Genomic DNA, 18,123 nt, shown 5'->3' on the forward strand with positions numbered 1-18,123 from the left:
AAATGAAAACAAAAAATAATAGGATTGATCATCACCAAAGCTTCCTTATCTAAGATACCCCAATCGTACCCAACCCTCTTTGACCATTAGAAACCCGAAAATAACCACCATGACCCATGAAAACCTAGCCAAGGAGCCACCAGATCAAGAACCCCCGCCATCGGCCATTCCTCAAGAAACCCACCCAAACTACACTACAACAAATATGAATTTTAGAAACGACAACATAAGAGTATTAGTAAAAATATTACCAAGTCGTTCCTCGTATTGTTGGATTATTATTATTTTCATTTAACCTTTTTCGAACGACATTATATCTTTTAGACTAATGTCGATCATAAATAATAATTTTCTCATACTCGATCTTTTTAAGTTTTTTAACCTGGAGAAATTAACCTTAAAAAATATTATATTAAAGCTTAATTATTTGTTAATTAATATTCTCCACATTTATTGGTTTGTTTTTATTTATATATATAAAATATATTAATTTATATATGACCCATTAAAGTGACAGAACATGTAGTGTATAAAACATGTGAATACATATTTTGGTATATATAATATACATAAAAAAAAAAATTTAAAAGGCAACCCTAAAAGGAATCTACCAATACATCTTTTATCTTTTTGACATTTGGAAAAAAAATTTAGTCCAATTTTTTTATGCTTGTCTACGTTGTAATTATTTAGGACATCTTACAAAATTTTAAGAAATTTTAAAAAATTTTAACAAGCCGAAAATATGGTTCCAAACAGTCTATTTCATACGCTTAAAAAATAAAAAATTCTTGCGTGTAACAGATTGTTTGAATCCTGTTTTTGGCATGCTAATTTTTTTAAATCACTAAATTTTTTACAAAATATCTTAAATAAATACAACGTAAACAACTATAAATTCTGACACACATAAAGGTTGTTGGTCCATTAAGTGAACCCCTTTTAGGAGGTGCCCTATAAAAGTATCCTATATATAAGAATTTATTGAAGATGTAAAGAAGACAAAGGTATCATTAGGAAGAAAATGTGTATCCAAACTTTGAAGAATAAAGAAGGCAACAGATCAGGATTTTGGACAGCAGAAGAAGACCAAAAACTTGCTCAAGTTATTCAACTTCATGGCCCAACCAAGTGGCAATCTCTTGCTATCAATGCAGGTTTTTTTTTTAATGAATATATACATATACATATATATATATATGTAATGAATGAGTTGCTATTGTCTAATTAATCTCTTCTATTTTCTAAATTATATATGTATTTCTTTGTCTTTGTGTGCACTTTTGATTTTACTTTAGGAAAATAGTTAAGAGAAAATATGTCTATATATTTGATACAAGATCATTTTTTTCAATATATATATAATTATTTCAAATATCATAAAATTATATACTACACTTAAATTTTAAATTTAAAATTCAAAGGTCCAAAACAAAACCTAATGGAGACTAATTAAATACCTTTTTATTGATCTTTTTTTAATACTAAATGAGTACATATTACCACGTAACAATAATACAATTTAAACAACACTTTAAAAAAACAAGGTTATCTTTTTGTAGTACTTTTTTGAGCATTATGGCTCTAATTCTAATCCTTACATCAACTTTGATTTTCTTTACAATAAAGTCTGTTGTATAACTTTTCAAATTTCAAAAACTTCATTTCTATTACTCCAAATATGATATACCAAACTTGTTTTCAAAATCTAAACCTCTTAGACTTATAGATTTAGCGAATAAGGAAAGGAATCGAAATAGCTTTTGTGTTCCACTCCAACCAAATACTTAAATTAGTCAACAGTACTTAAATGACATCCAAAGAATATATGTTCTCTAGCTAGATTCTTTTTCCAACCCACAAACCACACAATCATCATTCAAACAAATATTAAATTTGTGCAAACGAGTTTTCGAGTGTAATTTATCCAATACTACTAACTAAAGCATCGACCTATATTTCGGTATAGATAATCTATTCCAAACTCCACTTTTTCTTGTTATTGTTTGGTAGGATTTTTTATTGAACTTATATAAGTCAATTAATTATATTTCACATGCAAAAATAATTTTTGATTATGGATTTGAGTACGTTTATATATATTTATATAATTTTGTAGGTTTGAATAGAAGTGGAAAAAGTTGTAGATTGAGATGGATGAATTATCTTAGACCTAATATTAAAAGAGGCAATATTTCTGACCAAGAAGAGGACTTAATACTTAGGCTTCATAAACTCTTGGGAAATAGGTAATATTTGTAAATATAATTAATTAATTCAATTTAATTATTTATCTCATTTATATTTATACATTTTTTATATATTATTTTTTAAAATATAAATATTTTTATATATAGGTGGTCACTAATTGCTGGAAGATTACCTGGTCGAACTGACAACGAAATAAAAAATTACTGGAATTCTCATTTAAGCAAAAAAATAATGAAGCAAAATAAAGAGAAACAAACTAAGAAGAAGAAGAAATTGGTTCAAGAGATGATCAAAGAGGTTGATCATAATTATCATAATGATTATAATCATAATCATAATGGTTATTATGATAATGATATTGGGTGCTCAAAAAGGAATGAGATTATTAGTATTTTTGATCAAGATAATTATTACCTTAACTCAACTTTATGGGATGAGCCTTTGAATTTGGTGTGGATGAGTAATTTTCTAGAGGTTGATGAGACTAATAATAATTAATTTGTTTTATTGATTCACTTAACATTTTATTCTCTTATAGGGTTTTACTTCTTTTTGTATGATATCTAAGGTCTTTATATATATAAATATAAATATATGTAGATGGGGGTCATTTTTAGATCTTTCTTTCTCGTTAAAATCCCAAAATTTTTGAGCTTGTATTATGTTAGGGTTTTGGGTCTACAATGTGTAATTAATCTATGAATTAATAAGTGGATTTTTGTGTGTAATATATTGTAATTAATTAAGACTAATTTGTGTGTATGTAATTTTTTTTTAATCCCGAGCCTGAATTTGTATGTATATTTGATTTGATTAGTTATTTAATTAATATTAGAAAATTTATACATATTACTATTTTTAACAATGTTTTTACATTTTCACGTTCAATTTTTTATATATATATTTATACTGTGTTCTATAAAAATAACATAACAATAACAAGAAAAATACATGAAGTAACAGAAAAACAACATCAAACAACATAAAAAATAATAACTGAAAACTTTCTCTGATGATGTGGACGACACGTGGCATGAAAGATGACATAACAGAGTTTAGTAGACCCAAGTCATAGTAGTCGCGACCTGGGAGGGGACCTTAGCCCTGCGCTCAGGTTGACTTTGGAATCTCCGAGATGCAAGTTCAGACTTCAAAAACTTGAATCTAACCTACTATCTTTTAGTATTTTGTATCACGAAGACAAGCAACCTAATCCAAGTACCGAGAGCTAAAATTACACGAACCTGTAACCCGGAAGCCAACTTGGGTACCTAGGGTTTCACCCCGGCGCCCAGGTTGACATCCTCAACAAGGATTTCGTTTTTCGGGACCATCTTGGTGCTGCATGGTCAAAAAAATTATTGGGACATCAACTAGACATACCACAGACATATTGAAGGCATCAGAATCAGAATTGGAGCAAGTTGATTTTTGAGCACCCGGGGCCCCGAGCACCCAACGCTCAGGTTTAAAATTTGTCAATCTGGGCACCTTCCAAGATATGACTTTTGCATTCTCTTTGTCTTCAACAAAAATGGGGAAATAGGTCATTTTGGAGGACAACTCCTAGGTACAAATAACAGGGCCCAACGCCTGGGTTGACACTTGGGGCCTGTGCCCAAGGTTGACATTTTGTTAACCTAGGCCATTTAAAATGGAGTTGTTTAGGAATTCTGTTGAGCATATTTTTTTTTTTGTTTTCAGAAAATATTGAGATTCAACTATTTTTCGAGACCAAACAAAATTTCCAAAGGGCCAAAGGGGGACCCATCGCCTAAGTTGACACTTGGGGCTGGGCCTAGAGCCTAGGTTGACATATTGTCAACCTGGTTTGTTTCCAATCCAGCTCAGTAAAAAGTGTTCCAGACATTTTTTTCGTCATCAGAAATAACGAAGATTCACGCAAACTTGGGGAGAAACCCACAATCCGAGTCCTTGGAAACAGGGCCCAGGGCCCAGGTTGACCTAGGGCTAGGCCTAGTGCCTAGGTTGACCTAGGGCGGCTAGGCCCAGTGCCTAAGTTGATAATGCCTTTGAATGCTCAAATGCCAAATCCGATGCAACCATTGAATCTGGAATGGTCAAAAACAGGGTAGGAGGCCTTGTCCTCAAGTTTAGAAGCCTTGAAAGTATCAAAAATAAAATCTCGGGAGCTCAAGAGTAAGTACCCAGTGCCTAGGTTGACAAATGTGTTGGAAATATTTTACCAGGATCTAGATTTACTAACAAGTATGTTTCATTAACATCCTAATATGAATTCTAAAACAATGAAATAAACACATATAAAGTTTAGGAAACCTTACATTGGGTGCAGCGGAATATAATGACTTCTTCCGTTCAGATCTCTAGCCCTTGATTCCTTTCTGTAGCAGAGCATCACCAAGATCTGAACCTGGATCTCTTTCTCTCCTTCTTTGATGCTAATTCTCCTTCTTGTTGATTGGATTCTTCACAATCTTCCACACTATGATTGAGATACCACTTGATGTGTGTGGGCACTCACTCTATCACTCAAGGCTGAATAAAAATTAAGAAAAGAGAAGAAGAAGTGGAGGCTAGGGTAAATAGAAAGAGGCTCAGTTTTCATCTGACAGAGTTAAGTGTGAATGTGAGCCATCACTATCTATTTATAGGTAACCACCTAGGTTTAGGTTAGAATTATTTGGCATTAAAATAATAGAAAAATAAATAGTAAAATTCTACAAGTGTGGCCGGCCATAGGATTTTGGATTGGGCCCTACTTTGTAATTTTGCCATTTTGTCATTTTTCCATCTCATTTTCTCAAAAACGCCAATTTTCCAATTTAACCACTTAAATGTCAATTTCAATTATTTAATAACTAAAAGTTAATTATTAAATAATATTGTCATTTAATATATTTATTAATTAGACATATAAAGTCTCTTAATTAATAAATAAAACCTAGAATCTCTTTTCTTACAATTTTGCCCTTGCTTAGTGAAAATTCATAAACTAGACATAGTCTAACTTTAGAATTATAATTGATTAATCAAAATCAATTAACTGAGTCTTACAAGCAGTATGGTCTCAACTAGTATGGGGACCATGGGCATATATAACCGAGCTTCCAATAAGCAGATCAAGAATTTACCAAGTAAATCCACTAACTTATTAATTCCTTATTGAATCCGCGCATAGAACTTAGAATCGCACTCTCAGTCATATAGAACACTCTATATGTTCCACGATATAGACATGCTATTAATTATCCATTGTTATAATCCTAATTTGATCAATGATCCTCTAATAGATGATCTACATAATATAGGAATTAAATTACCGTTACACCCTTCAATGTATTTTATCCTTAAAACACTTAGCTCCGTATAAATGATATTTCAGCGAAGTGAAATGAGTACTCAACCATTTATCTCTATTTAGCCAAGCTTGAAGGAAATCATCGTTTCACTTCTAAATACCTATAGAAGTTATAGATTCCATATCTATGTTTAGCGTTCCCACTCAATTATATTATCATGTTCCCAAAATGTACGTATCACCCTGACCTAAAAGTAGGCTTAACTAACAAATTAAAGAACATGTATAATACTCTTGAGATCGAACCTAATCATATCAGGATTAAGATCATTTGATCTAGGTTCAACTAGGTGATATTGAATTGAATAGATATTACGATAAAGTTAACATATCTAATCAAAGTTCAATATCGGTCCCTTCCAATGTATACTCCATACATTCGATACTAATAAACTTTGCCAATGCCCTGGAAAGGACATAACACTTATCCAAGGTGTAAGAATACCTATCGCTGATTATCATGCCAGTCTAAATCCAGTGAACTGACAAATCAGGGAATAAATCTTCAAACATATAATCAAGATTATATTCTATTGTGTTGACAACACTATAATCATTAACAAATACATATGTTCTGGACTTAATAGAATTTATACATTATATATAATCATGAAATAAATCATGTGAACCATGCAACATAAAATGTTATTTCTGATCTTTATTAACTAGTAAATCTGATTATATTAAAATGGGTTTTATTTAGGGCACAAAACCCAACAAAATGTCCTACTGGATGCTATTTCGACCGTCCGTCTAGTTTTTCACAATGACAATGATCTATGAAGTCAGAGAAATTAAATTCACAACTTTGCATTTCTCATTTCCAGCTCACCCAAAAATGAAGAGTTTCGAGTCTCTTAATTCTGCAAAACAACAACATCTCCCAGAACTGGTGACTAGCTTCGCTAAAACATATAAATGGACTAAGTGGTATCAAAATATCACTTAGGCATCTTATAGTACATCCCTTGGACGTTTTTACACTTATCCAGCGTCCAGGTTGATGTCATATGTCAACCTGGGTGCTGGGATGTCAACTTGGGCGCTAGATGTCAACTTGGACACTGGGTCATGGACTGCCATTAGTAAAATAGCCATAACTCACTCAATTTTGATCTGATTGGCGCGATTCAACTTGCATTTTGAAGCTAATGCTATATCAAGTCATGTCTCACACTCTAGACATAATTTTGAAACTATCATCGTCAAAATTCACCCCAAGGAAGTTACAAAAATAAGCTCTAGGTTACCCCAGCGCAACCCGCGGGGCTTTAAAAAATGATCATAACCACAAAGAACTAATTTTCACCGTTAGATCATCATCAGCAGTCAAAGACATCTTATTTGTATTTTCTCCCTATTTTTGTGGACCACCTTTCACCTATAAAAGGAGAGCAGTAATAGTGCCGTTAGGGATCCCTTAGCTTATTTTTTATTGTAAAAAAACTACCCACAAAGTCAGAACTTCTCTCTCTAGATTTTTTCTCTCTAAAATTTAGAGCTTCTGACACTTAGTCTACCCACAAAGTCGAAGTAGACTTAATTAACAAACCTCAAATTATAATTAATTAATTAATAATAATGTACTCAATTGGCAAATTGAACCAATTAATTAAATTACAGTCAAATTAATCTTCTTTTCTTTTTTTAAAGGGATCAAAATCTCTTTCACTTCACTACTAATTAACTATATATAGAGCTTTATTAGTGTTTTCAATTTAGTTTATGAACACAAGTCAAACTAATCCCAATTATTAATCACATAGTGACTCATCATTAAATATTAATTGTATCTATACCTAAATCACGATTAACAAACTATTTATATATATTTATATATAAACAACCGTTAAGGCACGTACTTGTACGTAGTTACTAAGACTAGGCCAATTTCATGCAATAATGTACGTACCTAACAATAATTATTATATAATTACATAATATAATTTGAAATTTATTCACACATTTGCTAATTAAAATATTTACTTAATGTAAGTGTGCTTAATTAATATAATTTAATTCATATAAGTCAACAAAGTTTGGTTAAATTTATTATTTGAAAAAAACCCAATACCATTTAATTAATATATTTATTTTTAATTCCAATTTGGGATGAGAATAGTTTGAAGTTGTGGTTATATAAAGGGTTTGTAATGTTTAGAAATTACTATAATTAAGTAATTAATTATAATTATAATTATAATGGGAAGAAGTCCTTGTTGTTCTAAGAAGGGATTGAACAAAGGAGCTTGGACTGTTCTTGAAGACCAAATTCTCACTGATTATATCAAAACTCATGGTGAAGGAAAATGGAGAAACCTTCCTAAACAAGCTGGTAATTTTTATTTTTATTATTAATATATAAAAATGTTGTTAATTTTCTTTTTATTATTAAGAATATATGTATGCACATTATGCAAATTATATAAGTTTTTTTTTTGTTAATTGGGTTGCTCGCCTTATGATTAGAGCGTCTTTTTTATATGTTGATCGTATTTTTTCGGAGTCTAATCTCTCTTTTGATGTTGTTGATATTGTTGAGACCGAGTTTGTCTAGTTGATTTAGGGTTAAAAAGAATGTTTATTTTTGTTAATTATTTAATTTTAATTATTAGGTCATCAAAGATGAAGACCTGTATAAATTATTAGGAATTTGTTATTAAGAATATAATTTATGCAAAGTATAATTTAGGTTTTGTTGATTATTATTAGTGTATATATATTAATATTAATAGTTATATATATTATTAAGAATATATATATATATATGCACATTTTGTGCAAATTAATTATTATAAGGTTTTGTTAATAATTAATGTATATTCATTATGAGTTAATTAGGTCTTTAAAAGATATGTGGAAAGAGCTGTATATTAATATAGGAATTTATTATTAAGAAATATAATTTATGAATATTATAATTAGGTTTTGTTTATTATTATTAGTGTAATTAATATGTATACATTTTATGCAAATTAATTATCGATCATAAGGTTTTTGTTAATAATTAATATATTTATTATGAATTAATTAGGTCTTCAAAGATGTGGAAAAAGCTGTAGATTGAGGTGGTTAAATTATCTTCGACCAGATATTAAAAGAGGAAATATTTCTGAGGAAGAAGAAGACTTAATTATTAGGCTTCATAAGCTATTGGGCAATAGGTAATTATTATTGTTAATTTTCATTCTATACATTTTCATATATTAATTATATATAATTCTAACTGTCTGTACTCTACTATTTTTTTTAATTAATATAATTTCATATTACTTATTTTTAAAAAAATTTAAATAATTTACATGTAATATTAAATTTTCTTTTATCAATACAATTTTTCGGTTTATACCCTTTATTTTTTTAACACACACTAAATTATTCAAAAAATTTCAAGTATAAATGAAATATATGTTATAAATACATATATACATTACCGCTCATTAATGAGTACTGCATCCTCAAAATTGTACCCCTCCCATGGCATATAAGCTACTAATACATTTTTTCCCAAAGATAGTTCGCCGCTTAACCGTCGCAAAGACCGTCTCGGCTAAAATCTGCCCCTTTTTAATACATTTACCTCGCGCAACTTGGGGTTTTTGATGCATACAAGTATTTTTGTTGGAACGTTGATATCTAACTAATGGAATGCTTAAAGTATCTCCATTGCCCGATAAAATGATCTTGTCAGCATTCGAGATAAACGATCTTTCCCTCATGTTCTGGCTATAGCGGAACTCCCGAGATCTAGAGCCACCGGGATTCCAACCTGGGGCCCAACAATGCACTTTTCCGATCGAGAAAGAGGAACTGCTTGACGTTGCATATTAGAACTCATTAAAGCACGATTCGCATCATTATGCTCGATAAAAGGAATGAGGGAAGCTCCAATAGAAAAATATTGGAAGGGAAAAATATTTCGAAGATGAACCTGTTCCCATTCAATAGTCAGGAATTTCGACGTATCGAGCCGAACAACCTCGTTCTTCCCGACTACCTCGATCTGCCAAAGAATTTCGTCATACATATAACTTAAAACAAAAAATAATTATTACTTCATAATTATTTTTTGTTTTAAGTTATATGTATATTATTTAATATTTTCTTTTTAATTTTGACATTTTTTTATATATGTAATTATATTTTACTGGTCAATGCCTCAATCTATTCGGACTATTCATACACATAATTGTGAAATAATAAGTATTTAGTGATATATTAAATATTTCTCCCATTTTATTTTACTTATATATTTATATAATAGTCTAACCCTAGCTAGCCATGCATGCATTGTGTGGTTGTACGTATAGGTGGTCACTAATAGCAGGAAGACTTCCAGGTCGAACAGACAATGAAATAAAAAATTATTGGAACACAACCCTAGCGAAGAAACTTGTTCAAAAACAACAACAGATTGAAGAAAACGACACCAAACACAATACTGCTACTTATCAAGTGCCAATTCGAACTAAGGCAACAAAATTTACAAACAAGGGTTTAGTATTTAAAAATACTAATTTTCAACCAAATAATAATAATAATATTGATTTTGACTTTGACTTTGAAAATTTTCTTCTTGATCAATCAGCTGTGGATCTATGGAAACTTCCATGTAATGATAATGATGATAATTGTTATAATAATTTTGATATTAATGACGGCGGAGATGATGATCATCGTGATCAGGGTCTTGATCTTGATGATCGTGAATGTGGTTAACCTAATTTATTATTATTATTATTATTATTATTATTATTATTATTATTATGTACTATGATATATAGTTAATTAGTATTTAGTATCGAGCTAGATAGGTTAACCTAATTTAGAATAAATGGCACATGTACTATATTGTAGAATTTATAATTACGTACTAATTATTATATATCAATTATATTTAGATGAGATTATTAAAAGTCTTCTCTTATGCTTGTAATGCATTTTTCTTTTTCTTTGTATGACAAAAAATGCAAAAAATATTTTATGGGTAAGAAAATTTAATTAGTAAAAAAAGACAAAAAAAAAAAAAAAAGAGACAAAGGATACAAAAACTAAAACAACTGTATCCTTTTTTGGGTGTATAGAATTTTCTAATTAATTAACAATAGATATTGCATGTTTATTATTGTTACTACTTTTAAAAAGTTATTATATTAAATTATATGATACTAAATATTTATTGTAAATTATAATATGTACATATAGATACTATAAATATAATAAAGAAGAGTTTCTAAACATTGGAAAAAGTAAAATTCTATAGTTAGACAAATCCAAAATTTCAACTTAATATTATATATAATAGCATAAGAAAAATAAAATATGATGGATGACCTAGAAATACTTGAGAACTTGACCTCTTAGTCTTTTTTTCATAATAAACAATATATGGAGCCAAAATGTATAGTAGTTAATATAGTAAGCCCTAAACTCATTGAAATTATTACCTAGGTATCATCATATGCATGTAAATTATTACTACTAGCTTGTACGTAATAATTGTTTATTTAGGGTTTAACATATGCCATGCAAAGATGAATATATAATTGAGAAATGCTAAAAGATACCAGTGGTGTTAAGCATTTTCTTGCGTGTCAATATCGCTATTGGTCTAATTAAGTATCGGGTCCCATATAATTTAATATAATAGCTTTTAGGGAATATCGATAGCCAATCGCAAGGTGACACGTTTTAAGGGTGCTAAGCACTACTAGTGCCCAATAGCAATGCTCTATATAATTATACAATTCAGCACTTGTATCCATATCCCAACTTTCCCTTTCTATAGGGAATATCTAACCTAACAAAAATATACACAAATTAAATATAGGGTACCGATCTTTAAATTCACTACTCTTTCTGTAAAACATAATAATTCATCTAAGAGAGTTAGAGATAACTTGGAAACTTGAATACTCGCACTAACTAAGTTTTGTTTTCTTTGTGTCGTTTCTGTTATCTACAAAAAATAAACAGTGTCGTCTCCTTGTTTGTTAGGAAAGAAAAATGGGAGGAAAGAAATTTTGAAGAGAAAATTAGGGAGAAGCAAAAAATAATGTGTAATATTTTAATTCTTATATATTTAAATATTAAAAATTTTATTATAAACTTTATTTTTCTATTAGGGGATTCCCCGCCCCGTCCCCGCCCCCATTAGGGGATTCCCCGCCCCATCCCCGCCCCCATTAGGGGATTCCCCGCCCCATCCCCGATGGAGAATAAACGGGGATGAGGATTAAAATCCTTAACGGGGATGGGAACGGGGGGAGCACTCCCCGCCAATTCCCCGCCCCGTGTGCATCCCTAGTCATAACACGTATAGGTCGAATTATTATTAAGTTTTATTTTGACAAAAAATCAATTCAAGGTCCCATTTGTCCTATTTTAAATAATACATGGCCTATTTTATCATTTAACAAAACAGAATGTCTAATCTGTAACTTTTGCAAAATATAACGTCTAAAATGATATTTACTCAAATAATTATCATGTCAAAATTTTTTGTTTCAATTTATATAAATTAATTCTTCAAATATTTGTTCCTATTTTATATACACATGAATATTATTAACATAAGAAATTCATTTATATTTATTTATTCATTTGTTCACAATATTTTTTTACCCAAATAAAATATATTTACTATACATTTAAAAAAAACAAATAATATTCATATTAAAATCCTTTAAATATGGATAGTACATATATTAATTTAACTTCTTATATTTATAATTTAGTCTAAATTTTAAAATATACATTATTCATGTTTTTGATAATAATAATAATAATAATAATAATAATAATAATAATAATAATAATAATAATAATAATATAATAATAAGCTTTAATATGATATGATCTAAGTTAATTAGTATTAAGAGTCCTAATTAATCTTTAAATCTCAAATCATAAATTGAAATTTACTTCAAATATTCAAAACCCTTTTCCCCAAATCAAAAATTCATTCTCTCTCCCAAAATTGATGATCCAATTTTCGTGTTGACTTCAATCCATGGCAGTAAGCTTCAAATTCAGAAGCTCCTTGATTTTTGACACCGTCCATATCGACGATGGTCGACCTTCAATTTCTGTTCGCGATCTCAAATCCAAGATTACCCGATTCAAAAATCTCAATTTTTGTCAAGATTTTGATCTTCTACTATCTGATGCTCTCACTGGTCAAGGTTAGCTTTCAATTTTCGATTGGTTTGTATTTGATAAATATCCGAACCCTAGTTTAGTTCATAGGGATTTTTTGAGATTTTTGATTTTGATTTTTGGTTAATGGCAGAGTATATTGACGACAACTTTCAAATTCCCGATGGTTCCAGTGTGATAATCAAGAGAGTTCCTGCTGAATTGGTTCAAGGAAACATGTATGATTCTGGGAATTTGATTAACTTTCTCCCTAAGCTAATTTCTTAACTTGTGTTTTACTTTTCCTTTTAATTTTGTTACAGTGCTGGACCTATCTCTAATCCACACGAGAATCTTCGGATGAATGAAACCTTGAAGCTCAATCCATTTAATTCACAGGTACTTTTGCATATATGTTATACTGTTTTCCAATTTTCAAGTGTTGACTCATTTAATTTCTTTACTAATACAAGGCAAATTCAAATTGAATTAACTAGGAATTCGGCTTCCATTAGTAATTTTATGACGATTTGATAATACTTGGGATTCTCGAACTGTTCTATTATTTGTGAACAGTAGCAATTTAAGTTTAAGGAAATAATTCATGAGATTTATGTTACTAAGCCTTAACTCGGGTTTTGGTAACAGTGTAAATGTTGTGTTTGGTGTGTGAGTAAATTTATCAAAAAAGTTTAAGAAATAAGAAAGTGTGGATCTCAAATTGTTAGTTTCTTGCCTCACTTTTCATTTTGGTATTGTGTTTTACTTAACAGAATGCCGAGACACTCGATTTTGATGACTTTGGGGTTGATTTGTATCCTGTTGAGGCGACCTTATCTAGTTCCAATCTTGATGAGAAGAGGACTTGCATCAATAGTGACCCTCCGAAATTTGGCACTGCATCAATGTATACTCACGCTTATATACACTTTTTTTGTGAATATTTTTTACTTGACATTGAAATACAATTAAACTTTTGATTACTAAAACATTGTTTATTTGCAGATGTTCCGAGTCTCCTTTGAAAGAATGTCAGAAACTTGATGGGAGCGATCTCAGTAATGCTGTTCCAGAATGTATGTTATGTTCTTGATTGTATTTTGAAAATATTTACTCTCGTAGAGATCTATATTTAGTAAATTTTAATTTTGTTTTTAGGTCCTGCCAATGATGCGAATGAGGGGGATTTGTTTCAGAAGAAGTCGGAGCCTAAACTTCAGAATGAAATGAAAAAGTAGGGTATCGTTTGTTAGTATATTTATTTGGTCTTAGAAAATATCAATACGAATTGTTTATATTATGTTTTGTTGTTAAGGAACTGATTATATGAGCCATTTGGAAATTCTAGGGTGGATAACACAAAAGCTCAAGCTTTGCTAGATGTCAATCTCCCTTCAGAGCTTAAATGCTCCATCTGCAATTTGTTTTTTAAGGAAGCGGTGATGATTCCTTGTTGCCAGCATAGTTTTTGTCATAAATGTAAGTGTATTTCTTTTTTTACTGCAGCATTGTTGAACTTTATTTTACTCATGAAAAATGAATAAGAACAATTGTTAGCTGTGTTATTTAAGTCATCTCTGTGATTGTTCTGAGTTTGTTTTCAGGCATTTATCAAGTGCTTCTCGAGAAGAAAAGTTGTCCTAAATGTTTCTCTACCAAATATAGAGTACAAGATCTCTTGCCAAATCTTTCTCTTAGGCAAGCAATTGAGCATTTTCTTGAGTCCCAAAATTTAACTGCTGATTCAGGCAACGATTGTCAGCGATATGCCCCTGGTAGGTATCTTATACAAGTTGAAGTGTTATCAAAGTCTGAATGGGAAACACAATTTAATAATTTATTATTTAACTTGGCTTGCAGATGGAGAGTCTGGAATTCAAGCTAAAGATGTCTCATGTGGTGTGTCCGTCTTTCGAAGAGCATTAGAGTTGCCTCACTCTCCCTCTGAAACTGGGAAGGGATCAAATCATATATTTGTAGAATCACCTAGTAAATCAAAGTTGCCATTTAAAATGAATGTGTACAACCATTATGGAAGCAATGATACTTTGAAATCACCTCCTTTGTTACACAAGATGAAGCATATAGATAAAATTGGACCCGGGGATGTGGTGGATTTTGATGATTTCCAAGGAGAAAGCCAGCCCATGTTTGATGAAGGTATCGTGTTATGGATTTTCTATTTTATTTTATTTACCTTCTGCCCAGAATTTTCTCTCCTGGAAAAATTTATTATTCTTTTGTTGTTCAGGGATAGAACAATTTCATTTTATTTCTTTAGCTCTTAATATATAATTTTCATCTATGACAGTGCCTGCTGCTAAATCTATGATGAAGAGAAAGAGGGAAGGCTGGACTGATAATGAAGGTAGGATCTGTATTTTTTGCACTACAGATATATTCTAAAACCATTTCTTGTGATGTAATAAATTATAACTTTTCAGGTGGACATATGACCAATATTGAGTCTGCAAAACACAAAAAGGTGAGTGGACAATTTATTTCTACACCTTAAAAAGTTACATGAACAACTAGATGATGTTCAAATAATATCTCATATGCTTTAATATGTATATGTATCCTCTCTCGCTTTTTCTTTTTTGCTTCAGACTGGTATAAGCTTAATATTGAAGTTGCCATCATGATTTTTTATTCTATTTGAAGCAAAATTAGATATCTAGAAAAGAAATCAATTTGTGCATTATACATTTTAGACATGTTTTAGTTCATAAAAACTGATTCAAATCTATCTTGATGATTTCAGGGTGCTCGAACATGCTACTATTGTGGCTCTCCAGACCATTTCATTAGAGATTGTCCAGCTGCTATAATAAGCCCACGTCCCATGCCTCAGACTGGTATTTAGTCGATACCTCGCTTTAACATCTCATATTTTAGACTTGAAGATGTGTGAATGCTCACCTATTTTGGAAATTACAGGAAGTGCTATGTTTCCTGGGACTATGCCAAGCTCTGTGCCATACTGGAATGGGTCTCCTGTGCCTTATGCGAGGCCGTATGGAAATTTCTATGGCAATGGTGGGATGATACCTTTTAATGCGTCGTTTTTCCCATCTGTCCCTTATGCTGTTCCTACCTATGTGTCACCAATGTATCACCCGGTGCCTACTTTTGGGTAATTTTCTAATCTGTTCACCAATGTTTTCGTAAGATGTCCCATTTTAATTATTAATTTGAAACAAGTATTGATATAGTTATATGATTTTTGCCACTCAAATAACTTTGCAGTGGGTGCATGAGGATGGGAGGTGTAGCGCCTTCAGGAGGAACTATTGAAAACCATCGTGCTAGTCATCCTGAGTTTTCGGGCTTTCAAGAACATGAGAAGAGTCGAATGCTTTCAAATCATAATTTTAGGAGGTAAGTATTTGTGGTTCTGGATGTGCATGCAATGGGGACTCTTAGGAAAATTTGACTCACTTTTGAGCTTCTCACATAGCAAATGACTATTTTCCAAATTATAAAAACATGGTTCATCAAATTATCAACTTAGTTTGTTAACAAGGTTTATGTTTTACCATACCAAAAGTGGGCCTTTCCTTCAAATATTCCTTTTCTATGCATTGAAATCCTTATAGTTTATTTTAGTTTATCTAATATATATGTTTTATGTAATATTATGCACTACTTTTCTCCAGAGAGCTGTCTCCGACTGACAACCAAACTCGAGATGTTGATGAGCTGAGTCGTGTTGGTCGCAGAGAAATATCCTATGATCGCAAACCTCGTGAAAAGATTTTGAGCTACTCAGCAGATACCTCTGCACAAGGTTGTCAGAGGAAGCATTATCGCAGTAATCACATTGATGATGACCACCGTTCAGCTGATGAATATCATCACAAGAGCACTCCTTCAGTGGTTCGTGGTAGAGACCAGAGACATAATCATCGGTCAGAAAGACTAAGCTCTGAAGTTGACAATCTGCCCTGCAGCTCCAGTTGGAACGGAGATGAGGGCGAAAAGCATCACTATAAGAGCTCGAAAAGGCATGATGGAGATAGGGAGCGCTCTAGCACCAGTCGAAATGATGATGAGAGGAAAACTCACCATCATAAAAGCTCTAAAAGGCACGATGTAAGAAAAGAGCATTCGAGTTCTAATATTGGTGTGAAAAAGCATAATCAAAATCATAAAGAAGCCGAGCGAAGTTTGAAAAAGTCCAAGTACAGGTCAAAGAGTAACAACTCTGAATCAAGTTACGAGAGGTGGAAAATGATCAGCGGATCAGATGAAGATGGTTCAGAAGACTATCGGTATTATAAGAGGAAAAGAGGACACTGAATAAGAAAAAAAGCTATAGAGAGGGGATAATCATTCCCGAGCTATAGCGGTATATATGAAATGAAATGAAGTACATTTTCTACAATTCACTGATCACTCTGGTACACTCATTTTTTTTGTAGGTATTTGTATAAATTTGGTTTTTAATCTCTAAGAAGATGATGGATTTATTAGGGTAATTACTTTCATACAAAATTAGAGATTCTTTCTGAGCTAATATTGGTTTTGATGATACAGATGTAGTACAGCGGGCTTTCGGACTATGAAACTATTGTTTATGTATTCGTGCTAACTTTGTTAGTCTTCACTTTTTTGTTTAGCTTAGAGATGTTGAAGATAGCCAGGAATTATTAACCAGTGCAGCATTGATATGCTGAGATTCTTGCAGAGGAGAACCAAGGTATGTTTTCTTTTTCAGAACCCCGAAAAACACCAATTTCTTTTATCGATTTCGTGTGTGCCAACTGATGTTAAAAACATCTTTTACTTCATGATATTATATCGGTTGGTGTAGAAGAAATTGGTACAAGAATTTGGTGTCAAATTATTTACTCCTTTCCATTTATGCTCCTCTTAAAAGGGTGGCTATAATATAATTATTGGTTTTTTTTTTTAAATAAATATTCTTTTAGAAAAATTAATTAATTGAGTCAATTATGAGTAATATATAATCTAGCCACCCTTTAAACTGAGCTGAAAGATCGATGATGGTTTTGTTGCTAAAGTGATAGCAATGAAAATTCCACATGAATTGGATTATTAAAAAAAAAAAATAAAATATATTTATAAATTCGTTATTTTCATTAGTACAGTGTTTTAATTTTAATGTAATAAATTATTCAGCTTTTTTTTTTTAAAAGAAGTTCTCTATAATTAATTATTTTAAAAAAACTGTTGATTTTTTTTTTTAATTTTGTTTTTTGGCAAAATTCTTGAAAGTTTTTTGTTTTATTGAAATAATAATAAATCCTAATTTTTTTAAATAACATAAAAATAATACAAAACTTATGTGTACATATGTCTATTGTCTACATTATATTAAATTTGGCTATATAATAAAAGTTTTTTTTTTTTTTTAAATATTACAATTTAAATTTAAACTCACTTTTTTTATCTTTTATTTTATATTAAAG

General features: G+C 30.7%; 3 protein-coding genes across 3 annotated transcripts; all 3 read left to right on the top strand.

Annotated features, from left to right (window-relative positions):
- Positions 1-615: 615 nt before the first annotated feature.
- Positions 616-2,934, top strand: LOC115702438 (transcription factor MYB114). The gene is made up of 3 exons (XM_030629895.2): positions 616-1,157; positions 2,120-2,249; positions 2,358-2,934. Exons 1-3 carry the CDS (start codon positions 1,025-1,027, stop codon positions 2,707-2,709), a joined length of 615 nt encoding a protein of 204 aa, XP_030485755.2. The 5' UTR covers positions 616-1,024; the 3' UTR covers positions 2,710-2,934.
- Positions 2,935-7,753: 4,819 nt separating this feature from the next.
- On the top strand, positions 7,754-10,481 carry LOC115717994 (transcription factor MYB123-like). The gene is made up of 3 exons (XM_061105470.1): positions 7,754-7,886; positions 8,586-8,715; positions 9,862-10,481. Exons 1-3 carry the CDS (start codon positions 7,754-7,756, stop codon positions 10,268-10,270), a joined length of 672 nt encoding a protein of 223 aa, XP_060961453.1. The 3' UTR covers positions 10,271-10,481.
- Positions 10,482-12,382: 1,901 nt separating this feature from the next.
- Positions 12,383-17,224, top strand: LOC115706269 (E3 ubiquitin ligase PQT3-like). The gene is made up of 15 exons (XM_030633859.2): positions 12,383-12,735; positions 12,843-12,927; positions 13,012-13,087; positions 13,462-13,595; positions 13,694-13,764; positions 13,847-13,922; positions 14,037-14,167; positions 14,293-14,463; positions 14,549-14,848; positions 15,000-15,056; positions 15,133-15,173; positions 15,453-15,546; positions 15,629-15,824; positions 15,938-16,069; positions 16,348-17,224. The coding sequence occupies exons 1-15, from the start codon at positions 12,564-12,566 to the stop codon at positions 16,988-16,990; spliced, it is 2,379 nt and encodes a 792-aa protein (XP_030489719.2). The 5' UTR covers positions 12,383-12,563; the 3' UTR covers positions 16,991-17,224.
- Positions 17,225-18,123: the final 899 nt, after the last annotated feature.

Source organism: Cannabis sativa, chromosome X (assembly GCF_029168945.1).
Source record: "Cannabis sativa cultivar Pink pepper isolate KNU-18-1 chromosome X, ASM2916894v1, whole genome shotgun sequence".
Taxonomy (NCBI): Eukaryota; Viridiplantae; Streptophyta; class Magnoliopsida; order Rosales; family Cannabaceae; genus Cannabis; species Cannabis sativa.